The 11,357-nt window shown below is 38.7% G+C and overlaps 1 protein-coding gene across 1 annotated transcript in view; it reads left to right on the top strand.

Annotated features, from left to right (window-relative positions):
• Window positions 1–7,880: 7,880 nt before the first annotated feature.
• LOC107804228 (DExH-box ATP-dependent RNA helicase DExH11) overlaps window positions 7,881–11,357 on the top strand; it is a 34,473-nt gene continuing 30,996 nt past the window's right edge. Inside the window, exon 1 of the mRNA XM_075249224.1 lies at window positions 7,881–8,245. Coding sequence (XP_075105325.1) covers window positions 8,111–8,245 — 135 coding nt within the window. The 5' untranslated portion in view covers window positions 7,881–8,110. The remainder of the gene's footprint in view (window positions 8,246–11,357) is intronic.

Here is an 11,357-nt window from a genome sequence, read left to right as displayed (position 1 = left end):
TACACCAAGAAAATTTTGTTTTATTTTTTTTATTTCTTTTGGAGTAGTTTTCGTGAAGCAAAAATCACGTGCTCACATTGAGTGCATTGGTGTTGTCACATAGAAGGGGCACACTCTCAGTAAGTACCCCAAAATCTTCCAGTTTCTGCTTAATCCATAGAAGTTGAGCACAATAGGATGCTGCAGCTACATATTCTGCTTCAACTGTTGAAAGAGCCACTGAATTTTGCTCCCTTGTTACACAGGAGATGAGATATGGTCCTAGAAAGTGAGCTATTCCAGAAGGGCTTTTCCTGGCCACAAGATAACATGCATAGTCTGCATCAGCATATCCAATGAGATTAAAATTATCGCCTGAAGGATAATAAAGAACCAGGTCCTATGTTCCTTCAAGGTATCTCAAAATTCTTTTGGCAGTCTTCAAATGAGATTCTTGGGATTTGATTGAAACCTTGCATATAGCCCACACTGAAGACAATATCAGGTCTGCTGGTAGTAAGATAGAGAAGATACCCAATGATGCCTCTATACATGGTTTGATTCACAGGAGATCCACTTTCATCCATGTCCAGTCGAGTGGTCGTCGGAATGGGAGTATCTATCACCTTTGATGTTTCCATGTCAAACCTCTTCAAGAGCTCCCTGATGTATTTTTGCTGACAAATGAATGTACCCTTTGAGGACTGTTTTACTTGAAGACCCAAGAAGAAGTTCAGTTCCCCATCATGCTCATTTCAAACTCATTTCCCATGAGTTTTGCAAATTCTTCACATAGAGACTCAACTATTGCCTCAAAAATGATATCATCAACATAGACCTGAACAATGAGCAGGTTCCTTCCCCGTTTCTTTAGGAACAAAGTGTTGTCAATTTTCCCTCTTTTAAAACTATTTTTGAAGAGAAACTTTGACAGTCTTTCATAACAAGCTCTAGGAGCCTGCTTCAACCCATACAATGTTTTGTTCAGTTTAAACACATAATCAGGGTGTTCATAACATTCAAACCCTAGGGGTTGCTTCACATAGACTTCTTTCTTAAGAAGTTCATTTAGAAAAACACTTTTGACATCCATTTGGAACAAGGTGAATTCCATACGAGATGCAAAAGTTATTAGAATTCTAATAGCTTCCATGCGAGTGACTGAAGCAAACATTTCATCATAATCAATCACTTCCTCCTGATTGTAGCCTTGAACCACTAGCCTGGCCTTGTTCCTTGTAGTATTTCCATGTTCATCAAGCTTGTTCCTGAATACCCACTTGGTTCCTATAATGGTTCGATTTGAGGGTCTAGGTACCATGTGTCATACATTGTTCCTTTCAAACTGATGTAACTCATCTTGCATGGCTGTAATCCAATCTACATCTTTCAAAGCTTCCTTGATATTCTTGGGTTCTATTTGGGAGAGAAAGGCTGAGAAGGTAAGTGAATTTCTGGCTTTTGACCTGATTTGTACTCCAGAATCTAGAGGGGTGATTATGTTGTCAAGAGGATGAGAGATTTTGTGTCTCTAGTTAGACGTTTGACGTTCATTTGTAGGGAATGTCGGTACATTTGACTGGTTTTCCTGTGTTCTTCTCTCAGGTGCTAGTGGAGTACCCTAAACTGCGTCAACCACTATTTCTTCAGCTTCAATGGTTGTAATTGAAGTACCCGGTTCCATTGAAGATGATGCAGTATTTTCTTCACTCAGCTCTTTTACTTGGCTCATCATATCTGCCTTTCCATTTATCATGTCAATGACTTCACCAGGGACTAGTAAAGATTCTCCATCTTGATCTTCTTCAGCACTCTTCTCACAGGATAGATAAGACTCATCAAAACTAACATGAACACTTTCCTCAACACATTGAGTCTGCTTATTGTATATCAGGTACGCTTTCCTTTGAGAAGAGTAGCCCAGAAATATTCCTTCATCACTCTTGGCATCAAATTTGCCAAGCTGATCCTTTTCATTATTGAGAACATAACATTTTCACCCAAATGTTCTTAGGTGGGTCAACTTGGGTTTCCTTCCATTCAGCAACTCATATGGGGTTTTGTTCAGGAGTGATCTGATCATGCACCTGTTCACCAAGTAGCAAGCAGTGTTGACTGCTTCAGCCCAGAAGTTCTTTGCAATTCCACTGTTGATTAGCATTGTTCTTGCCATCTCTTCAAGAGTTCTGTTCTTCCTTTCCACTACTCCATTTTGCTGGGGAGTTCTGGGAGCTGAGAAGTTGTGAGCGATGCCATTTTCATTGCAGAAATCATCAAATTTGGCATTGTCAAATTCTGTTCCATAATCTGATCTAATGCATGCGACACTAGACCCCATTTTCACCTGGATTTTCTTCACAAATGCCACAAACACCTCAAAGGCTTCATCTTTACTTTTGAGAAACAGAGTCCATGTGAATCTGGAGTAGTCATCCACTATCACGAAAATATATCTTTTTCCTCCCCTACTTTGCACTCTCATAGGACCACATAGGTCCATATGCAGAAGCTCGAGTGGCTTTGAGGTGCTCACATCCCTTTTAGACTTAAAAGAGGACTTTACATGTTTTTCTCTAGCACAAGCATCACAAACTTTTTTCACCTTGAACTTTGACATACCAGACCATGGACTAGGTCCTTCTGAATTAGTTTATTCAAAAGAGAAAAGCTTGCGTGTCCCAATCTTCTGTGCCACAGTTTAGCATCATCATCAACAGTTTTTAGACAACTCAGATCACCACTTTGTAAGGACTCGAAATCAGCAACATAGATGTTCTTGTATCTCTTGGCCACGAGTACCACTTCACCAGTTATCAGATCACTAACTATACATATCTCGGACAAGAATTCCACTTCATTTCCTTTATCACATATCTGAGAGACACTCAAGAGATTATACTTAAGGCCATTGACATAGTACACATTTTCAATAGAATGAGTAAGTGACTTCCCGGCTTTTCCAACTCCAAGAATGTACCCATTTTTTCCATTGCCAAAGGATACACTCCCTCCTTGTAGGGCTTTTAGTGAAAGAAAGTCCATGGTGTTCCTAGTCATGTGCTTTGAACACACACTATCCATGAACCATTGTTGACCGCTTCCTTTCACTATTCCCTACACAAAAATATCAAGAGTTAGTTTTAGGAACCCAAACGAGTTTGGATCCCTTGTAGTAGTCAAGAGGATGAATAAAAGCTCTCTTAGTCCACGCAGGTAATATGCATTTTTGTGAGTGGAACCTGGTCCCTCTTTTGTAGTCATCTTTCAGCAAACACTTTGTTTTTCTAAACAGATTGAACCTTGGCCTGACAATTTTTTTTAAAGTGCCCATTATTCCCACAGTGGGTACAAAGCCAGTTATTAGGAACAATGACATAATTGTTGTGAGGGTTGTAAGGAGTTTTCTCCCTTTGGAACCCTATTCCCTGCCTGTTTCCACCATTATTAGTGTACATGGTAGTGATAGCTTCTGAGGACCAGGTCCACTTTAGGGACTTTTCAAGATCATTTTTTACTCTTTCCAGTTCAGTTTGGAGGTGCTTGTTTTTCTCAGTTTCAACACACATCCTAGTTCTCACAGCTTTCAACTCATTTTCAAGTCTAATGTCTTCCTCTCTGGCTATCTCTTTTCCTTTTCCAGTATTTCTAGGTTTAGACTTAGTTCCTAGTCCTTCCATTGTTTCCTTAGGTCTGCAATTTCTACCAAGAGATCATCTCTTGTTTTATCAGCTTCCCCTAGTTCTAAGATCGGGTCATCCTTATCCTCCACAAGGTTATGATAGGCATCAATCAATACATTAACTAAAGACATAAGTTTCTTAGGAGAGTAGGATTTCAGATTTCTCTGTATATCCCTGAAATTTACCTCTTTGTGGTCATCGTCTTCATCATCATATGATTGGGATATCAAAGCAAAAGTTGAGTCATATTCATTTTCCTTGCTTTCAACTGCCATCATGGAACTATCACCAGCTTCAGTTTCATCTTCAGACTCACTAGAGGAACCCCCCCCCCCATGCTGCAAAAGCATGTTTTACCGCATGTGGTCAGCATAACTCTTTCTTTTGAAGTCCTTGAGAGGAACGGGGTTCCTCTTAGCTACTTTCTAAGGGTTGTACCTGGAGAATTCTTGCTTCAAGAGAGGATAGTCTTTGGTGAAGTGTCCAGGCTTTCCACACTTATGATAGAGATCATAATTTTTTGGTTTGCTAGAGCTGCCCCTTTTTAGCATTTTTTCATTTCTTCTGACCATCTTCTGAAATCTTTTGGTTAAGTAAGCCATGTCACTGTCTTCCTCACTTGAGTCATTGCTATCAGCTTTGAGTACCAGATTCTTTTCTTTCTTTGTTTCTCTTCTTTCACTGTCTATCTTCCTCTTCATCTCGTAAGTCTTCAGATTTCCAACCAGCTCTTCTATGGTCACCTCCTGCAAGTCCTTTGATTCAGTAATAGCATTCACCTTGCTTTCCCATGGACTAGGTAGAATATTGAGGATTTTCCTCACTAGCTTGTTCCTAGGAATAGTTTCACCAAGTGAGTGTAACTCATTTATGATGGAGGTGAATCTTGTGTGCATATCTTGAATAGATTCATCGTCCTTCATCTTGAAGAGTTCATACTCGGTAGTGAGCATATCGATCTTAGATTGTTTTACTTGGGCGGTTCCCTCATGAGTTATTTGCAAAGCTTCCCATATCTCCTTAGCAGTGTCACATGCGGAGATTCTATTGTATTCTTTAGGTCATATTCCACATACCATAATCTTCTTGGCACGAGAATTCTTCTCCACAGCTTTCATGTCTGCGTCGGTGTATTCTTTACTGGTTTTTGGCATTGAAAATGGAAGTTCTTCCAGTACCTTTGTTAGAACATAAGGACCGTCACATATGACATCCCATAACTCAGAATCCTCAGCCATGATAAAATCATGCATTCTTGTTTTCCACCACCCATAGTATTGTCCATTGAACCTAGGTGGTCGGTATGTAGATTGACCTTCTTCAAAATTCGGTGGAGCAGCCATAAGGATCCTTCCTAGGTGTTAGCCTGGTAGGGGGAACCCGCTCTGATACCAATTGTTAGTTTGTATGAGTCCACCAAACAGTAGAGTACCTGGTCCTCTATGAGGTTGTACTGAGAATGCTAATAAAACAGTAAGTATATAAGACACGTGATTTTTACGTGGAAAATCCCAACTCAAGGGAATAAAAACCACGGCCTACACTTGTAGACTTTCAACTTCACTAACTTGTAAATACCTATTACAAGCCGCTTTGTAATGACTCAATTACAAAGAATTCAACTTAACTAACTTGTGATACTCTTACCACAAGCCACTTTGTCACTCTCTAGTTACAAAGACTTTAACTTATGACTAAACCTAGTCATAACATAAACTCAGAGAGTTTACGGATTTTATAAGAGGGTTCCTAATCAACGTTTCTTGCTAAGCAACTTAGGAGATACAATAAGAACAATTACAAAGTTACAACTCAACTAAGGACAACAAAATACCAACTTTAGGAACTGGTCCGTAGTAGAATTTAACTTTGTTCTTCAAGCTCGTGAGAATTGATTTCTCAGTTTTTGCAAAAGGCTTGAAATGAGAAATTGAAGTGTTCAAGTGATGTTTTGATATAAACTCATTGTTGATACACCTTGATGACATCACTTGAAATGATGTAAGCACTTTAGTTGGTCAAGGAATAAATGACCACTGGAAACAGTGCAGCGCAGGCAAAAATAGTGCAGACAGTCACGTCACTTCCAGCTGTGTCCCATTGACTTCGTACTGCTATGAGGGAATCACAAGGGTATGAGGTCCTTGTTTGGTTCTCTATCCCCTAAAGCTATAGCAGTTCACATTTAGCTGGAATCTATTAACTTGTAGTGTAGCCCAAGTATGTCAGGTTCCCTATTTGGTCCTTGATAGTAAGTTTGTTAGATTATCAAAACATAAGGAAAAGACATTGAAAACTTATCATATTCATAAAGAGATCATATCGAAAGTTCCATAAACTCATGGAATATTTACAAAGAGATCAAGATGTGACCGAACATTTCTTGACAATCAAATAGTTTAAGAACGTCTACAGCACCTCAAGGAGATCAAATACATCTCAAGAAAGTCCGCATCATCCTATATTCGAGAAATACGCTGCGTAAGTCCTCAAATCATGGAAAACTATCCGAAGAGAAGAATCAAGGAAATAAATAAAAATAGAACTGTACTCACAATTTACTAATAAAACTTTTTTTCTTAAAAAGAAGAAGAAGGTAAGAATCACAAATTGTCTAGACAACAAAAATTATAAGTACAACATTTAAATTATCTAGAAAATAAGTATATTTATATGTCGATTCAATTCGGTTCTTTCTTGTTCAATATAAATCAAATCAAATCAAACATACGGTGATTTTATGCAACCACAACAACATACCAGTATTATCTCATACTGTGGGGGGTTGGAGAAGGTAATGTGTATATAGGTCTTACCCCTACCTTTGTAAAGGTAGAGATGATATTTCCAATAGACCCTCAGTTCAAGAAAACATAAGCACCACATTGTTTAAGAGATAGACAAGGAGGGAAAATACCAAAAAGCCATGTAAAAGCAGCATAAAAATAACACGATAATAATATGATCAAAATGAAAGAAAACGACGGGTAGTCAAAGAAACCTACGGGTAGCCAGTAGAATGCGAGAGTGTGTACTAATATTACCGGTATGAACAATCTAGACCACCTACCCTACTACCCTAATCCTCGATCTCCACACCTTCCTATCAAGGGTCATGTCCTCGGTAAGCTGAAACTGCACTATGTCTTGCCTAATCACCTCTCCACACTTCTTCTTCGGCCTACCTCTATCTCTCCGTATGCCCTCCAATGTCAACCTCTCACACCTCCTCATCGGGGTATCTGTGCTTCTCCTTCTCACATGTCCACACCACCCAAGCCTCGCTTCCCGCTTCTTGTCCTCAATAAAGGCCATACCCGCCTTATCGCGAACAACTTCATTCCTACAGTGATTTTATATCTGATTTAATTTGATATTTTGATTTGGTTAGATTTTTTGATTTTTCGTGAACACCCTTTTATTGACTGCAAAAAAGGGTTATCATTTATAAGGGTGGGCATAATTTGGGCAAACCCGGAATTCAAACCGAAATCCGAATTTTTTAGATTATTGGTTTGAATTTTTAGATTACGGATTGGATTTTGGATTTAGTTTTTATTATTTTTGGATTTAATATTTCGTTTTTTGGATATCCGAAAATCCAAAATTTTTATACGTTATATTTAGTCCATTATCCATATGCTAGTAGTAATAAGTTCAAATACCATACCCAACACATATTATCTCATATATTCAATATTAATTACTAAGTTACTGTCAAAGTACTTTCTATATGGACATAGTTTTACTGTTGCTACTTCGTATCGGCCGTTTTAATCTCTCTATTACAATTTTTTGATAATAATTTCATTACTTGAATATATATTTGGATGATTGCAGTGAGAATGGGGAACTTTTCAGGCAATTTAATATGAGTACTTCATTTGGATATACATTTTTGTAAAAAGGAGAAGCATCTCAACTTATAAGCTCAAAATCGAAAATCCAAAATATCCAAACTGATTAATCCGAAACCGAATTTAAAAAATCCGATCCAATCCGAGCTTATTTGGATTGGATTTGAATTGTCATTTCTTCAATCCGAAAATTGAAAATTCAAACCGAAATTTTCATATCCGAACGCCCACCCCTAATCATTCACAACTCTATTGGGGGTATTAAATGCAAAATCGCTTAGTTCATGTATCAAAACGTTACACTCATAAAATTAAACGGGGCAAAGTGCTAAATCTTTAGGCCCAAAACCTTTTGCACTTCCAAGGTAAAAAAAGAAAAAGAAAGAAAATATGTATATAAAGGAACATCCCGCCGTGACCCTTCGCCGGCAAAAGTATCTTCAAAACCACCGAAACGGCGCAATTTCGTACCGCTTTCCCACATTTTCCGGCAGAACATCGCCGGATATATTAGGACACTGATACACTTGTTTGAACATGTAAAAGAATCAAAAACTGAAAGCGAAGAGTAAAAAAATAGAACATTATAAAAATATGGATCGGATAGTAGCAGCAAAGGAATTATCATTTCGAATAGGGTTTACCGGGCACAGTGGTCACCTCAAGATCGAGCCGCTCCCTCCTGTTGAACGCGATAATCCTCTCAATTTGATTCCTGACTTCATACTCGTAAGTTTTTTTCTCACCCACACTACTCCTTTTTCATTTTAGTTAGAGCTAAAGCGCATCATTTGAATTTCTATATAGGCTTTTGTTTCCATAGGGTTCGAATAATGACCGAAATGTATCCAATAGTAGTGGAAAAAATGATTCCAAGAGCGCTTCCTTAGACATTTCTAGTTTGGTTGCGAAGTATTGTTTAGATAGGTTAGCTAAAAGGCTGGATTTTGAATGAAGTTAGAGAAAAGTTCTACACTGGAGAGCAATTGGCGGTTGGCTCTTGGGGAAGGAGATTGATTGGAACAAGTAGAGTAGAAAGAGGGTCATCTATCTTGGGTTCCGTTATTTCTTAACAACTATATTCAACGTGTGTGGACCTGGAATGACTTTCATGGTAGTCTCTACTCCAGCATGAAAGTTCCATCTCAGGGAAGGACACCATGCTATGATAATTATTGTTTTGTCGAGCCCAACATTTGTCTCTCGCATGCCCACACTCTCTCACACAGCACAGACATGTGTGGACGTGGAATGACCTTTATGCTAGTTCATGCTCCATCATAAAAGTTTCATTTTATAGTATGATACTTTCTATTTTGTCAAGGTATGCGATCTTTGGTATCTGAACATGTTAGTCACACACATGTGAAAAGGGTTTGAATCGGAAGTCGTGAGTTTTGTCAAACACGTGAAACCTGTATTAGATCCGATTTACTACTGGATAACTTAGTCAACTAAGGCTTAGGTATAGGGGAAGAAATCACTTAGTTTTTTGTACATTCATTGTTTCACTCTCCCTATTTATACATTCAAGATGATTTTCTGGATTTTGCATCTTTATGTTTTATTTTTTCAAATTTTGTGTGAATGCACGTTAGTTAATTGCCTAAAAAAAGAGGAAAGGACAAATTTAAATTAATATAACTTATTTATGACAACGAGAGAAACATCTACCTTTAGTTTCAAATTGATTGGGCCGTTTATATGAATACTTTTAGTCCATTCTACTTTATTTGACCGTTTCATGCTCCTTATGTAACCAATAACCTTTGGGGTTTAAGGGGAGAGAAGACATCCTCGCCTGAGAATTATTCTCAACTAACAACCTCATTATCAAGGCGGAAGAGCCTCATGACAAACTACGACAAACCAAACATTCACCGGAAGCCGCGTGCGACAATATGCAACCACATGCGCACTTGACAGAGACATTTTTTGAGCGGCTATTGGCGCATGAGCCCTTTTTTGTGCAACTTTCCGACGATATTTTTTCTTCCAATGAGCTCGTTTACCATCCTACGGTCTTCCCAGCGAGGTTAGAAGTAGCTCCAGTGATTGAAAAAGCGATAGTAGACTTTCCAATAGGTTCTACTGATGTTTTTACTTTTCCACCGACATTCTGGCATCGTTCCATCTTCTGGGGAAATTGCCTTTCATCATTGAGTCTGACCATCCATGTCAGACCTCATCTGATGACCAGAAAAGTGGCAACACAATTCCAATAGTTTTTGATGACTTTTCAGCTTTTCCAACAAATGTTTTCCTCTTTGTTCACTGCCTGAAGTTGGGTGGAAATGGCTAGAGAAGGACTTTTTCTTTTCTATTGAGTTAAGAAAAGTCATAACTTTTGTCATCAAGGATGTTATGATGTGGCCAAAGTTCTCAACGTTTTAGTATACTTCTTGTTTATGTGAGTTTTTTCTCCCTTTGATTAATACAATTTACCTTATCAAAAAAAAATGATGTGGCCAAAGTTGGAATTTGATGAAAATTGTTGGAGAAAGATGTTGGCAAGGAACCAAACATTGAGGGCCTTAAGTGAGTATACCAAGAGGAGGAAGAGCTTTTTGAGCACATGTTTAGTAGGATGTTTCGAAAAGTGGGTGGGTTAGCCGGAAGCTATTACAAATTGGGTGTTACAGGCATGAGAGTTGGCTTATGTGAGGTTCCTTTTCATACTCTCTGACGAGAAGCAAGCCACTAGAGTATTTTCTGAAAACTAAAGATGGATGGGTGGAAATTTTCTAAAGCTTGAAAGGTGGAGCAAGATGTCAGGCTGCATCCACCCAAGTTTGCTAGCGACGTAGTTCCAATACACTTGGTTGGGCTAACAGTAAACATGTGGTGTTTTTAATTTTTCTAAAAAGTAGGAGACGTGTGGGGTTTTGCAAAATGCTACATGTAGCATGCTCGACATGTCAATGGCTTGAATTTTGGTGAGAAAGGGAGGTAGTGTACCAGTGTCAGTGGTGATTGATGACAGAGAGATGGGATAGGGTGTTATTGGAGTTTCGGATTGAGCACTTTCCTTTGGGGGTAAAGGAGTGTGTTGGGATAGGGAGGAGAAAGAGAAAGGATTACGAGGAAAGAAGGAGGAAGGTAGTGCATGTGAGAGTGGGGGAGTTCTCATCGTCCGTAAATACAGGTGGTGAGCAATTTAATGTGGGAGAAATAAAGAATAAAAGAATATGGTAAAAAGACATGAGTGCCCTTGGCTTAGATCACTAACATGAGCAATATGTTGAATCAGATTGCCAAAATAAAAGAGAATTGCTTTCACATTCCTATGTTGAGTAGAGGGGTCATACTTTTGGCTTTTGCTCACATGTGCAGAATTTACTACACTCCCTTTGTACTGTATTGTGAATACAATCATACCTTAAAAAAACATAAGGGGAAAGAGAGAAGAGGGATCATGTGCCTTAAGGTTAGGACAAAAATCCTTGAGTTCTTCTCTTTTGAAGGCGGAGATCGGGGATCATAATTCTAGTGTTGTTGTAGATGGAGAGGAGACTAGCTAGGTTTAAGGCGTTTGAATTTAGTGCCGACATCTCGATGGGAGCTCAAAATAAGAACAAGACATAGGGGAAGATAGTTTGTGATGAGAAAGGACATGAGCTAGTTGGAGCTCATCAAGGACCTTTGGTAGTTTGCAGTTGATTAAGACAATTATCCAAAACTTCTACTTTAGAAGAGGGACTTTAGTTGGAGGAAGCAAATGGGGGAGTTGGCATTGTTTGAAAAAGCGAGCGCTTCGCTTTAAGCGAAAAGCGACAACCCATCGCTTTTTTGAAGCTGAAGCAAATCAATTTACAAAAGCGAGCGCTTTAATATCTGAAGT

Source organism: Nicotiana tabacum, chromosome 3 (genome assembly GCF_000715075.1).
Source record: "Nicotiana tabacum cultivar K326 chromosome 3, ASM71507v2, whole genome shotgun sequence".
NCBI classification, from domain to species: domain Eukaryota; kingdom Viridiplantae; phylum Streptophyta; class Magnoliopsida; order Solanales; family Solanaceae; genus Nicotiana; species Nicotiana tabacum.
This window is presented reverse-complemented; position numbering and strand designations above follow the sequence as displayed.